The 14,492-nt window shown below is 43.4% G+C and overlaps 1 protein-coding gene across 3 annotated transcripts in view; it reads left to right on the forward strand.

The window, feature by feature from the left end:
- GALNT6 (polypeptide N-acetylgalactosaminyltransferase 6) overlaps positions 1-14,492 on the forward strand; it is a 63,921-nt gene that overhangs the window by 36,901 nt on the left and 12,528 nt on the right. For all 3 annotated transcript variants that reach the window (XM_020784548.3, XM_020784547.3, XM_020784550.3), the window contains 3 exons: positions 1,438-1,610; positions 11,504-11,653; positions 12,763-12,997. In XM_020784548.3, the coding sequence (XP_020640207.2) occupies positions 1,438-1,610; positions 11,504-11,653; positions 12,763-12,997 (558 nt within the window). The remainder of the gene's footprint in view (positions 1-1,437; positions 1,611-11,503; positions 11,654-12,762; positions 12,998-14,492) is intronic.

A 14,492-nucleotide genomic window follows, 5' to 3' on the forward strand; every position in this document is an offset into this window, starting at 1 on the left:
GTCTCTCAACCTCATTCCACCATCTAGCAAGAAGCTTTTTATTCTGATGGGGGGGGGGTTGATTGGCATTTTCAACTCACTGTTGTCACTTGTTAGATCTGAACCTGGAGAATCAGAAGCCCATCCTAAGTAAAGCTTAGCAAAATAAGCTACAGCATCAGCGGGAACAGTATAAGTGGTTTCACTTGTCTGCGGTCTGAGAATATTAAAAGAAAAAAGGATTTTCATTATGTATTTACTAGAATTGGCCACTAGAGGGAGGAAGAGACCATGCTTTGTGTTTTTAAAAAAATATTTTTTATTTACACACAAGAAAAACAAAAACATAAATAAAACAAGTCAATAGTGCACCCCTCACCCCAGCAACCATCCATTAATACAGGTGTGTTTTTTTTTACAACATTCATCTTTTAAATGGCCATATATCCCTTGTATTGGCTTTTGCTATTTTCCTTTATTCAATACAATATTTATAAAATCATTCCATATCTCATTCAATCTGTTAATCTTTGTGTGATATTCCAGATTTCATTTCATACATGCTGTGCATTCTTGTTGTTGAAGAATACATACAGTAGCATCATCTATGGCTCCCTCTTATGGCCAGTTATGGGTATACAGGGTGAAAACACTTTTTTCTGGTGCTTTTTTTTTTTTACCATGTTATGTATAGTGTTTGGTATTATCCATAGTTTCCAGCATCCTCAGGGCTTGGAACCAATCTTCTGCAGATACAGGGGTCCTGCTATAGTTTCATACTCTCATTTATTGTCTTTGACTGCATTGACTTAAGGAGAGGAGAAGTGTAAGACTGAGGATCTCCCAGGCTCAGTTGGATAAAAGTCAAGTGTACTGTAGTTCAATACTCAATCTGAAATAGGTATTGCCTTTGTGACTTGTAGTAGATATGGTGCTTGCACTTCAGTTTGATTGGTCTTGTATGAGAAGTGGTGCTTTGACAGCTTGAAGACTTTTATTAGAGCTTGGAAATGTTCTTAAACATTGTAATGTGTTGCTAGTTACATTTTATGAGCAGCACTTGTTCTTTTCTCCTATAACGTCCAGGAAACAAGTAGCAAAACGCATTCATAAGTAACATATTACCGTTTGATAACCCTGCAAATTAGCTCTGTATTGTTTGTGGGTTTTTACATTTAAATAGATGTTGGATGATTGTGTATTATTGCATAACTTCGCAAAAAATAAGAGCACTATAAAAAAAGCTTGAGGACCTACTTAAGTAGTTTCACGTTTTTGATCAGTAAAGTGCTAAAATAATCCTTGTATGTTAAACCCTGTCTATGCTGGAATGGGTCTAATCCCTCTGTATTTTAAGTAAAAACTTGTTCACTTGCTAGGTAGGTGGGGGTTTTTTGAGGACATAAAAACACTGACCTCCTTTCACGTGTAATCTTGCATTTGATGTTCATTTCGTAGGTGTATTGAACAAAAGTTCAAACGCTGTCCACCCCTCCCAACCACCAGCGTGATCATCGTTTTCCATAATGAGGCTTGGTCAACTTTGCTGCGCACTGTGTTCAGTGTGCTGTATTCCTCCCCAGCTATATTGCTAAAGGAAATCATTCTTGTGGATGATGCCAGTACAGATGGTAAGTACAGCTTCGTTAGAGCTCTGTAGGTATTGCTCAATGGTAGAAACACGCCCCTGTTAAAATGTTTATACTGACATGTCCTAACAGGGCAGTGTGGCCTTTTCCTCCTTTCAACTTAAGCCCACCGACAGCATTAGCATGGCAGAGAATTCTGTCTCTGTCATAGTCACTCATATTTATCTCTGAGGGTAGCACAGTCTAAATAGTGTAAACTCATTTTGCTTCCCTTTATCCCTACATACCTTTGGCCTCTCCCCTCCCACTGTTCTTGCAACTGTAAATCTTCAGCCTGTCAAATATCTTTGGGTAGCTCCCTGCCATCTTTTTTTCAACAAATCGACCAAAGGGAAAGAGTCTAGAAAACCATCTACCTGGGGAGGGAGCTTCCTGCTGTTGCTGCCTGCTGTCCCCCCCCCACCTGGACTCCAGCCTGATTTGTGTACCTCTTTGCTGGACTAGACCCCTAACCTGTCATTCTCTGCTGGGTGATGTCTTGACATCACTTCCTGAGATGCTGTGATAAAATATGGACTCCTGTGGGGTCCGTGGGACCACCATTTGTGGGCTTCTGAAAAGGATGACCTCTAAATGGGGTTGCCCCTTTGAGGGAGCCACTGAGAGGAGGCATGAGGTTGAGGGCCCAGACCCTATCCTCCTGCTTTACAAAGGGAGATGATTGTTGGGACATCGTATTTCCCTAGTGGATCGGTGCTATAGCAAGCTTGTGGCCTGCAGGAAGGATGAATTATCCTAACAAGAGGGTATAGGAAGAAAGACAGGGAGCAGCCTGGAAAGGTCATGGATAGAGAGAGAGAGAGAGATGGGAAACTCAGTACTGTCATTGTGGGAGAGAGGAGAGCTAGAAGGTGTGGGTTGCCCCCAAACTGTCCCCCAAACTATTCAGATACCTTGGATGGCCTTGGAGACAGTCCCTATAGGTTGAAAACCTGTTTGCACAGTTCCAGGTCAGTGAACCTGCTCTTGAACAAATGTGCCAACCTGAGCTTTTGTTACAGACAACCTGGCCAGCGGAAGCTGCAGAGTGTTCAGTTTCTCTGATTTGTCCACTTGAGCAATCTTTACAGCAGCAAATGAGTTCCTGGAGACTGGGAGGTGAAGTTCAGCTACCTGTCATGATCCCACCCACCCCTCACCTGGTGCCCCATCCTGTAATCTTCTGGGTTCAAGAGCATGTATTTAGAAGTGGGTGCCCAGACAGAGACGGGATTCTGGTGGTGTATTTGTTGAAAACACCCAGAATAGTGCATTGCACTAATGGGGTGGTATATGCATCTAATAAATAAATAAAGTATTGCCCATCCTGCTGCTCAACAGTCTCCCTTCCTAAACTATCCAGGCTTGTTGTGGGAGTGGTGCTGGAATGCCTTCTGCTTATTGTGTTGGGAGACTTCGAAATCCATGCAAAGGTGGCTACGTCAGGATTGGTTGAGATCTTCATGACAACCATGGGTCTGTGAAGGAATATCTGACGTCACTTCATGGCTTCAGGGCACACATTTGGTGGGGTCTATGCTCAATGGAACTTCCGTTGGGGTGGAAGACTAATTAAGCTGCCCTCCCCTGAAAGCTGATAGATCTGGATGGGAAGGTTCCTATCACTTCAGCAAGTGATTCCATTGTAAACCTGGTTGATCTCTGAAGTGGGGAAAGACCATGGTGGAGGACACAATTGCCTCTAGGCATCCCCTCCTACTGCACGGAACTAAGTGTGGTGGATATAACTTTGGCTCCTGCTCATACAGATAAAATGGATGCTCACAGCCTGAGGGTGTGGACTGGATCCTTGGAGAAATGAGAACCATGACTTGTGCTTCCTGAACAGGGCTGTGGGTAGACTGACCTGAGTGGGCAAAAAGGTCAGTGCCTTCTTAGGTCAAGGCAGGGTTTCAGCATCTCTAAAGCAGACATTGGTAAGATCATGTAAAAACAAAACAAACAACAACAAAAAACCAACTCCTTGTTATACTGTATAACTATTGGCCAGTCTCCATTATTCAGTTCTTGGTACTATGTAGTGACTGACTTTTTTGCTCCAAGGGTTTCTAGATGAGAAAGATTACCTAGATCCATTTCAATCTGGCTTCAGTTTTGGTTATGGAAGGTATGGTTACCTTGATGGACAGCTTACACCAGATGTCAGAGAAGGGAACGTGTCCTTATTGTTTCTGCTGAATCTCTAAGCATCTTTCAGTACCATAAACCATGTCATCCTTCCAAACCATCTCTCTGGGATGGGGCTTCGTAGCACTATTTTAGAGCAGTTCTGGTTTATTCCTAAAAGGCCAGAATCACACCGAAGAACTCCTATTTGATGCCCTGGCTATTGGTTCTTGAAGTCCTTCAAGATTCCGTTGGGTGCATGCTGTGTAACACATCCATGAAAGCACTGAGAAGGGTTGTCAGGAATTCTGGGTTCAGTGCCCCTCGTATGCACTTGGCACCCAACTCTGTTTCTCCTTTCCAGCACAATCCAAGGAAGTGGTTTCCATTCTAGCCTGGTTTCTGGGGTCAATAATGGACTGGATGAGGGCAAACAAACTGAAGCTCAGTCCAGAGAAGACAGAGGTGTTCCTGATCAGTAGAAAGGCAGTTCAGACATCAGAGATTCAGTCTGTTTCAGATATTATGTTCCCACTGAAAACTCAGTTTTGCATCTTCATCGTATGGACTGCCTGGATTCAGCTCTGAGCCTAGATGCTCAGGTTTTGGGAGTGGGTTTATACCATTGAAGCAAGTATGCCTCCTGCATCTGTTTGGAGAGAAGTCTGATCTAGCCATCACGACAGATACCTTTGTTATCTCTCGATTGGATTATTGCAATACGGTTTACCTCGGACAGCCTTTAGAAAGTGTTTAGAATCTTGAGCACACCCAAAATGCTGCACCCAGGATGTTGATTCGAGCCAGTTTTAGTGGGAATAGAAATTCTGTGCTAAAACAACCTCACTGGACACCAGTCTGTTAACCAGCCAGAATTCAAAGTGCTGGTAATGACTTGCAGAGTCGCAAACACTTTGGGTCTAGGCTGTCTGCAGGACTGTACATCCTTATATGACCTTGCCGTGGTCTCAAGATCCTTGGGAAAGATCTCGCCCACTAGTTTCACTGATACGTTTAATGATGACAAGAGGGTGGCCCTTTTTGGTGACTGCTCCCAGGCCGTGCTGCTCCCTTTGGAAGGGACTAGGCTGAGCCCGTCCCTGTTATCCTTCCACCGGAAGGCAAAGGCATTTTTGTTCAGAGAGACCTTTGGCTCCTAATCAAAGAATAAGAGAGGGCTTTTTGATGGCAGTTTTGTTGTTCAATATTATTTTCATAATATGATTTATCATGGTTTTAATATTATTTTCATAATATGATTTATCATGGTTTTTTATGATATCTGTTTTTACCTTCATATTGTGAGCTACCTTAGCTGCTGCGAGGGACCATAATTAAATATATAGCACATCTTTACCCATTCAGGTAAAGCAGTGTATGTTCATGGCAGCATGTATAAATAATATGGAAAAGGTCCTCAGTCCATTATTCATCTCACTGTCTGGGCACTCTGCAGTTTTTGTAGCTCCTTCAGTTTCTCCTCCCTGCTTTCAGACTGTCAGATGTAAAATGCATGGCAAGTCCTTACATGCCGTTTTGAAAGCTGGCCTGTCCAGGAGACCACATACAGTACTTGCAGACCTGACAGTGTCAAGTGGGGAAGGCGGAGGGGACTGGAGTCCCAGGGAAACAAATACCTCTTCAGCAATACTGTAGATTTAGAGCCTTACTCCACCAGATGTTCTCTCAGGCAGTTTTCTGATCTTAATTCATTTTATTGTTTGCCGTGCTTTGTTTGATCTTTTCCATTTCTGTTGCCTAGTGAAGATTCCCCCCCCCTCCTCTACCCATGTGTCTTAATCTTGGCATTTGTATGTATCTGCCCCTGGGGCAATGACAGGGGCAGACTCCCCTATGATTGGTAAGTTCAGCAAGCCGCATTTAGCTATCATTTGGGAATAGGTTGCTTACTTGAGCAAGCCTAGAAACCACAGGCTGTCACTTGACTCTAAATTGGTTATATCCAAGGTTGGGATAATGACACAGTTCAGCATCAAGGCTTTCCTGCGTTGTGGGTGGGGTGGGGTGGGTGGCAGATGGTGTCTGTACTCTTGACTCTTAGCTGCTGAAAGGGCTCTTGAAATCCCTGGTGAGAAATAGGTGAAACTCTTAAATACACATCAGCAGGTTTGGTAGAAGCAGTTCTTTCATCCCAGCTGTGTATGGTATCTTCCTCTTTCCTCCATACTTCCTGGCTTCTCTGTATACTTGGGGCTCTCCCTCCACCCCACTGGGCTTGTTGGCTTTCCCTTCATTTAGAAAACGTCAAAACCCAGCCCCTTTCTTCTGCATCTTGCATTTCTTCCTGTCCAGAATTGGCTCTGTTTTTGAAAAGATTGTCAGGAAAGTATCTTCAGGCAGACCTTCTTTTAAGGAATGATTTTCTAATAAATCACTATGGTGCTGTTGTTCTCCCCCCCCCCCCCATAGTTGTGTTAAACATAGCTAGCTAACTATCAAACCTGTTGAGTGTGGTATCTCTCCTGTTGCTGCTGCTGTTGCCGTTTTAATAAAATCAATGCTTCAGCAATGCTCGTTCATTCATTTCACTACTCCAGATACTCATCCTTACCTGTTTGGACTCAGGTGAGTAGATGCAGATGCAGAAACATCCCTTTTATCTGGGCTACACTGATTAGAAGTACCGAAGCAGGAATTACACTTCAGGGTAACAGAACCATCATGGTGGAGGCTAACGAGTGAGCTTCTCTAGTGTGCAGATTGTCTTTTGAGATGGATGCATCTTTCTTTTGCAGTGATATAGGAAAGCAATGTGTCATGTGACATGCCAGTGGAGATGGGCATGAACCGGTTCTTCCTGGTTCATCCCAGTTTGTAAAAGCGGCAGAATAGGAACTGCTGCTCTCATCCCCTGCCTCCTCTGACGCAATCAGCCACTCACCAGGTCCAGCCTTCATGAACTTCAGCTGATCATCCAGTCCTGGCAACAGCTCCGGCTTCTCTCCCACTCAGACAAAAGGGCAGAGCAGAGAAGTGTGTGCTCTTGCTTGTGACTGGGAGATTTACCAAGGAGGTGGAAAAAACAAGCAAGCTGGGCCTGGTGAGTGGCTGATTAGCTGAGAAGGTGGGGAAGGGGAGGAGCAGCACCTGTGCTGCTGCCTTTACTAACTGGAATGAACTGGTTTGTTCCCATCTCTACATGCCAATCTATTTGGCCATATATACACTGTTATCTGCTCTGGCTACTGCCATGTTAATTTTTTTAGTAAGAGATTAAACCTGGAATCTTTAGTATTAAAAAGCAGGAAATCTTTCCCATTCTGCTATGGTCCTTTCTCAGATACTTATTCACAGGCACTCCTCACTTAACGACCAAGTTCCGCTTCTATAACTAGGTTGTTAATCACATTGGTCAATAAATGAGGAGCAATAATACTGTATGGAAGAGTAATAAATCACGTGTCATGGAGGAGAGGCATAGCAAAGATGCAAACACACATTTACAAGAGTCGTAAGTGTTATAAATCCAAGCAGTCATTAAACAGGTAGATTAAGTGAGGAGTGCCTGTATTTATTGGTTCGTTCGTTCGTTCATTCCTATTTTTAACCACTGCGCCTCGTGGCGCAGCGGTTAAAACGCTGTACTGCAAGCTAAAACTGTGCTCACGACCTGGGGTTCAAATCCCAGGTAGCCGGCTCAAGGTTGACTCAGCCTTCCATCCTTCCAAGGTCGGTAAAATGAGTACCCAGCTTGCTGGGGGGAGGCAATGTGTAGCCTGTATAATTAAAAAAAAAATTGTAAACCGCCCGGAGAGTGCTTGTAGCGCTATGGGGCGGTATATAAGTCCAATAAATAAATAAATAAATAATAAATAATTAGTGCAAGGCACTACTCTGTCCGATTAACAGACAAATAAAGCAAATACAATAAGAAAATAGTAAGAAAAAGCTATAAGCAAAGAAATAATAAGACAAATCAGTAACATGAACAGAAACATCAAGAGTATCAATAATGATCAGACAGGTAGCACAAATTTAGCAAATTCATTAGAGGGCACCATTGAAAGCTTCTTTTAAAAACAGTGTTTTAAGCATCCTCTTGAAGGTTGAGAGGGAGGGGACCAGACACAGCTCAGCCAGCAGCCCATTCCAAAGGTCTGGCGCCACTGTCAAGAATGTGCAGTTTTTGGTGGATGTCTTTTCCCTACTGAATATTTATCCCACCTTTTCAGCCAGGAACACAGGAAGAATCCAGTTACTTTTATGCATATCTGCACACATGTTTTCTAAGTAATCCTGTGCAGTAGAGCAGGGGTCTCCAAAATCTGGCCTGCGGGCCACATCCAGCCTGCCTTGCCTTTTTATCCAGCCCACGTGCATTCTTTCAGCTCTCGAAAACGTGGAAAATATATTATGTGGCCCTCATGGTATAAAGTTTGGAGCCCCTTGCAGTAAGGATAAGTTGAGAGAAAGTGATTTGCTCAAGGCAATCCCAGTGGACTTCATGCGTCAGTCAAGAAACCTTAATTGTTATTTTCTGGTGGCAATGAAAAATATTCCCTCCCTGTGTGACATTAGGGAGCTCTTTATAGAGGCTGGTTATAAATGTTCTTGCTTGTTTTATTGGGTTATGTTTATTTCCAGAAATAAGCAGCTGGATCAAAGTGACTTCCACATTTTGAGAAGTTTACAGCTGCTCTACGGTAGCTTGAACTTAAATTCTGCACCTGTATTAGAGAGATTCTTGTACCTGAAAGTGTGACAATATACTAATACACTTGTATGTATTTGGCTACTCTCCAAATGGCAAAATGATGTCCCCTTGGGAATTCCATTGAACCTCAGAGTACAAATACGTAAGATAAACAAATCAAAAAGATGTGAAAATTAATTGGCATACGAGAGACAGGGCTGGCCCAGGAACATTTTGAGGAGCCCAGTGGCAGCATCTCAAAAGCAACATTATTTATTTATTTATTTATTTATTTACTTACTTACTTACTTAGTTACTTACTTACTTACTTACTTACTTACTTATTATCCCGCCTATCTGGTCTTGCGACCACTCTGGTCTATAAAGTTTTGGGAGTTGCAGCCCAATTTGTCAGATGCCTTCAGTGGCCTGAGAAGTTGGTTAACACCTGCAGGTGTGCTTCTGCAGCAGGATAGGACAGTTACTTTTTGTATAGGCTCATTTCCTTGTTGTCGTTTTTCTCAGTACTGTATTGTTGCTTCCTGCTGGTGGCTTCTTGGGCACAACTGCCCATTGTGTTCACAGCAAAGCTCAGTGCTGCTGGAGTGTGGAAAACCTACAGTCTCTCACCACAGAGGCTTGAACCACTTCCTGTGGTGCTTTGCACCTGGCAGCAAATCCTGTGGTTACCATGAGTTATAAATACAAGGGCATGGCTCACATGTGAATTTGGCATGAGGAAGAGAGGCTTCCCATTGTTGCTTCTTGATAGCAGGCCGAAGTGTTTTAGGAACTAAAAGCTAGGAGGGGCAGGCAAGATACGGGTACCAGGTGCACATTAGATGTGGAGCCCGCAGGGCAGCCTCTGATGTCTGGAGGTGGTGCACGCGCACTTACAGTCACACACATCGAGAGGCTCCTCTCCCCTCGGATCATGCTCCATCCATTTCTCGTTGTGAAGTCATGTTGCAGACTTAAGCGGGGGAAGGACAATCCAAAAAGAATACAGTATAGGGTGCGTAGTGTGGGCAGACGGGGAATAAAGTTATCATCATCATTTTAGAACTGCAGAGCTGGAAGGGACCCTATGGATCATGGAGTCTAGCCCCTGTCAAGGAGGCCCAGTGGGGAATCGAACTCCCAACCTCTAGCTCCACAGCCAGAGACCTAAACCACTGAGCTGTTCAGAAGTTTATTGTTTGCTGGTGCCAAAGTGCTGTGCTTAGCTTAGCTTAGCTTAGCTTTTCAGTGACTGCCGCTAGTAATAGCCATGATCATTATCAATTGTTATCGATGGGGATTGCTGATAGAAACTTAGTGTTGGTACAGAGTAGAGAGCATTTCTCAGACAGTGCGCTGAGGGCTATCAGCAGGCCTCAGGCCACTTTTGGGTGAGTCAGAGTACTGCAGCCCACTTAAGATACTTCCTTAGTTGACTGTCTGTCTTGCAGTCTTCTAGGCTTAACTACATAGTCAAAATACCACAGGATTTGCTCCATTTATAAAATGGGCAGATTCGAAGTATTTTGTACTAACGGCTTGATGCAAAGGCAGATTCAAAGTTGTCCAGCCCTTTTTGCTTCCAAAGTGGCTTTTTTTTGTCTCTGCTGCTGGAGGTCTTCTATTTTTTTTCAAGCTGGAAGGATTCAAATGGGCCTTTTCCCCATTAGTTGTGATAGGTTCTTGTAAAGACAGGGTTTGGGTCTGTAAGTGGTGTTTTGAAGATGCAACGTGTGGAGACGTGGTGTTCAGGACCAGGGAGGCAGGCCCACACATTCTTTCCACTCCCCCTCAAGCATCCTCCCCCTCAATTGCTCCGACTGGGCCCTCCAGCTGCCACCTCCACTACCTCAGAAAAACATCCTGGCTTTGGGCAGTGGCACCAAGGATTGGAGGTTGGCAGGCGGGTGGATGTCAGAGCGAGGAGGGGGAACAGAATTAAAGTGGCTGGGGGGAAATGTGGCTCCCCTTCTCTGAGAGCAAAAGGGCCAGAAGGGGCTTAGAAAGAAATTTCAGAGGGAAAATGGGGTCGGGAATGTGCTTTGAAAAACCAACAAAATACAGAGGATGGGCATTAAGAGAGGGTCTGTTTGTCTGAGAAGAAATGGGTGTGAGAGCAGCCAGATGGAGGCAGTTGTAAGGCATAGAATAGTGGTTCAATGTGGAAGGAGAAATGGAGGAGAACTTACAGGAGACAGTGAACAAGAATATGAGAAGGACTGAGAGGAGGGGAAATACAGCGGAAGAAGACTTCTCCATTTAGATCCTCTGAATCAGTAAATTGTGCCTGAAATGGAAAGGCTGTCATTATACCTCTGCTGCCTCAGTCTGTGCTTAGTATGAGGGAACTTGGGGAAAGTTGAACTGTGGAATTGCTGTCACACAAACACACAAACTGTGGCAAAACATTTAGCAGTTTCCAAAAAGAATATGGGTGACAAATTACCATTTCTCAGCTCAGCTTGGCATCTGCAATATGGAGGTGATGACTGGGAATATCATCTTACTGGATTATTGGAAGGTAGAAATTTTCTGGGGTTTACCCAGAAGCTTGTGTTAAAGTTACCTTGGAATCAGTGAGACTCCTTTCCAAACTAGCTTTGCAGCCTGAGGGATTCCTGGAGACTTAGTCTAAAAACGTGATTTATCAGTGCTCTTTCTCCAAGGAGCAGCCAGTATAATAAACATGGCAACTTCTCTGGAAGTCTCTTAGAAAAGCATTGACACCTCATAGGCGTCCATGTGAGCAGCGTGGCATTAAAGGGCACTTTGCTGTTTCATTGGCTCTCCTCTGGACCTTGACAAAGGGGTGACCAGCTCATGCCTTCTGTGAGTAGCCCATTATTTTTCAGCTGTTGTGGACTTGGGTAGCTTTTGAACTTGCTACCCCTTTGCTTGGCCCTTTCCCAATCATCCTCTCCTCTGTCCTTCATAGATTGGTTTCTTGTTATGTTTTCAGATAAGAAGGAAAAATTGTTCACTTAAGCAAAAGAAAACTGTTTCAATTTGGGCCCCACTGTCCTCAGAAATGGAATTCAGTCTCTTTGACTCTTCTGCATAGTTGCCAGACTGGCTGAGCACGGCACCCGCTCTAACTTGATCTGTTCTGTTCCAGATTACTTGAAAGACGAGTTGGACAACTATGTGAAGCAGCTGCAGATCGTGCGGGTCGTCCGGCAGCAAGAAAGGAAAGGTTTAATAACTGCCCGGTTGCTGGGTGCCAGCGTTGCTACGGGAGACGTGCTCACCTTCCTAGATGCTCATTGTAAGGAATCACTCCCTCTGCTGAGGACTCCAATATCTGATGCTGGGCTTCGGGGTGCCAGGTTTTTTTTCCCCCAACACAAAGACGGTTCACACATGCACACATATTAGTTGATTACTGCATCACAGGGTGCTTTTTCGTACATATATACTCAGTGTTTGATGGCTGTGTTGTTGAATAATGAGCTCCTTAACCATATTCAGTCTTCTCACCAAAACATTAGCCAATTTTTTAATTGAGTCCAATAGTAACACAAGATAAGATTTACATTGAGATTTATATTATGGATGTGACTCTTGTGTTTTACCTTCCATGTGCAATTGTATTGTAAGATCTGTTGACTGTATCACTTAACAAAACAGATTTCTGTAACTGCTTACAGACCAGGCTGTATGTTACAGATAGCCTGTTGTTAGAGAAGTTAGAAGTCCATTAATGTCACAGAGACATGATTCAGTTACATCTTCATGGCGGAGCAGTCGTATCCTGCAAAAGGTGCCATTCTTTATAGCTGAAGACTACAGAACAAAAGAAAACTAATATGCAAACTATAGGAGCTATTTTAAAAATCCTGCTGTGACTATGAGATGTTTCTGGACTGAAGGAATTCTCTCATCTAATTACAGACTCTCTGTGGTGTATGGTTTGGCCTGTCCATTGCATAATGATGATACTTGATATCAATCACTAAAGGTCACTGTGCCTCTTTAAGACCTAGTGCTAGCTAGAATGGGTTAAACCATGGAATTACTGGTGCCCAGCAAAATTACTACTGAGGTAACAACTAGTTTTTGAGACTAAACATTTCAGCCTGGAAGCAGGTTGAGGGAGATGCAAATGAACAGAAACCGAAGGTATTAAGCAAAGTAGACTCTGCGTGCCACTCATTGGTGAGATGATCAATGGCCTTTTGTAAGAGGAAGCAGGAAAAGATAGGAGAAGTGACTGTATGTGTTGACCTCTATTTGCAAGACAGATACTGACAAGGAAAAGTCATTTGTGGAAGAACTGATGAGCTAGAAATGGTATAGGAAAATGTTTTGATGAATAGCAATTTAGAAAATCTTTCAGCTACAGGTGACATGGCCCTTCTTGTTTTCTTTTCTTAGGTGAATGTTTCCATGGCTGGTTAGAGCCTCTCTTATCACGTATCGCGGAAGAACCCACTGCCGTGGTTAGTCCAGATATCACCACCATTGACCTGAACACCTTTGAATTTTCCAAACCGATTCAGTATGGGAAGCAGCACAGCCGGGGTAATTTTGACTGGAGCCTGACCTTTGGATGGGAGGCCATCCCTCAGCATGAGAAGCAGAGGAGGAAAGATGAGACTTACCCTATCAAGTAAGTTCATGGTAACCAAGATCTTTCTGTACATACTCTTTTATATGTTTTGGTAGAACTATCTTCCCCAATGTGATGCCCTCCAGATGTCTTGGACTTCAATTCCCATGGTCACTCACCCCTGGCTGTGGTAGCTGGTGCTGATGGAAGGTGAAGTCTAAAATGTCCAGATCAGAGTTTGGGCAACTTCAGAGGATCCAGTAGGAATTCCCCACTTCCTATAGACCCATCCAGAGAAACCAGAGGTGTCTAGAAGGTCACTTTCAGTTTGCAGGGGGGGTGGCTAAACAAAGATGGGGAGAAAATACAATAGGAAAAGGCTAGCCTTGTATTAGAGTGAAATTGAGTCTCTGGAAGCACTATCATCTTGGATTTCCTGCCAAAACTGGAAGGGATCTTTCAGAACTGGAAAAACAGCCTTGAGGGTTGCATCCAGCCCATAGGCCATATATTTCGTACCTCTCACCTCAAAGATGTCAAGGTTGATTTACAGTCTAGAAAAGAGGTACTGTAGATGGGAAGACCATTGTATTAAAATGAGATGGCATATGCTTTCCAAAAACATCAGTTCTGATTGCTGAAATTTTGAAGGCTTTCATAGAGTTTCCAAGCCCTAAGCTATGGGAACTGAGTTCTCCATCCTCAGCTTGGCTTTTCCCTCAATCACCCCACCCATAGCTTGCATTTTTTTTAAAAAAAAATGTAATTTGTTCCATTTAAGTTACATAGTGCCATTGACTCACTGGCTTGTTACGTCACTTGTTGCTAAGACATTACTTTTGAAGGGAGTAATTAATTTTAAGAATTCACTTAAATACAAAAATGGGCAGAAGTGCAGAAATGTAAAGAGAAGTTTGTCTGTGTTTTTAAAATTAAGTTTATTATAGAATAACGACCCTGGACTTCAAGGTAATTGGCTGTTACAATGATTCGCCCAAATTGTCAACAGTCCTTAGCAAAACTGGGAACCTTTCAGTTGTCCCTTTGGGTTGTGTGTGTGGGGGATATATAAGCATAGCCCTTCGTGTAAACAATCTCTGTCACAACCACATACATTAATTGATTTCTCTGCACCCATTTACTAGATGCGGGGGTGATAGGCAGCGGAAAGTGTCTGCACTATTTTTAAGTAACAAAAGGAAAATATATATTTTAGATTATTTTATTGCCATGATGAGCCTGTTACACCCAACGCCCTGCTTTTGATTACTTATTTGGGGGGGGGGGATTTAGGGCCACTTTTGCTTTATTACGGAATCAAAAAATCACTGACATCCTTAAAAAGTAAAGCAAGAACAATTAGTAGTATAACAATCTGTTCTTTTATCGCTAGATAGTGCCTCAGGGAAGCCAAGTTTCTACAAGAAATAAGGCTGGGAATCTAACAAATTACCATAATTCCCAGGAACATCCATTTTCAGATTCCTTTGTCAAGCAGAACACTGGTTATGCTTACGGAGAAGGCGGGTGTGTTTGTAAGGTGCTCTCCTCTCCT

Source organism: Pogona vitticeps, chromosome 2, assembly GCF_051106095.1.
Source record: "Pogona vitticeps strain Pit_001003342236 chromosome 2, PviZW2.1, whole genome shotgun sequence".
Lineage (NCBI taxonomy): Eukaryota > Metazoa > Chordata > Lepidosauria > Squamata > Agamidae > Pogona > Pogona vitticeps.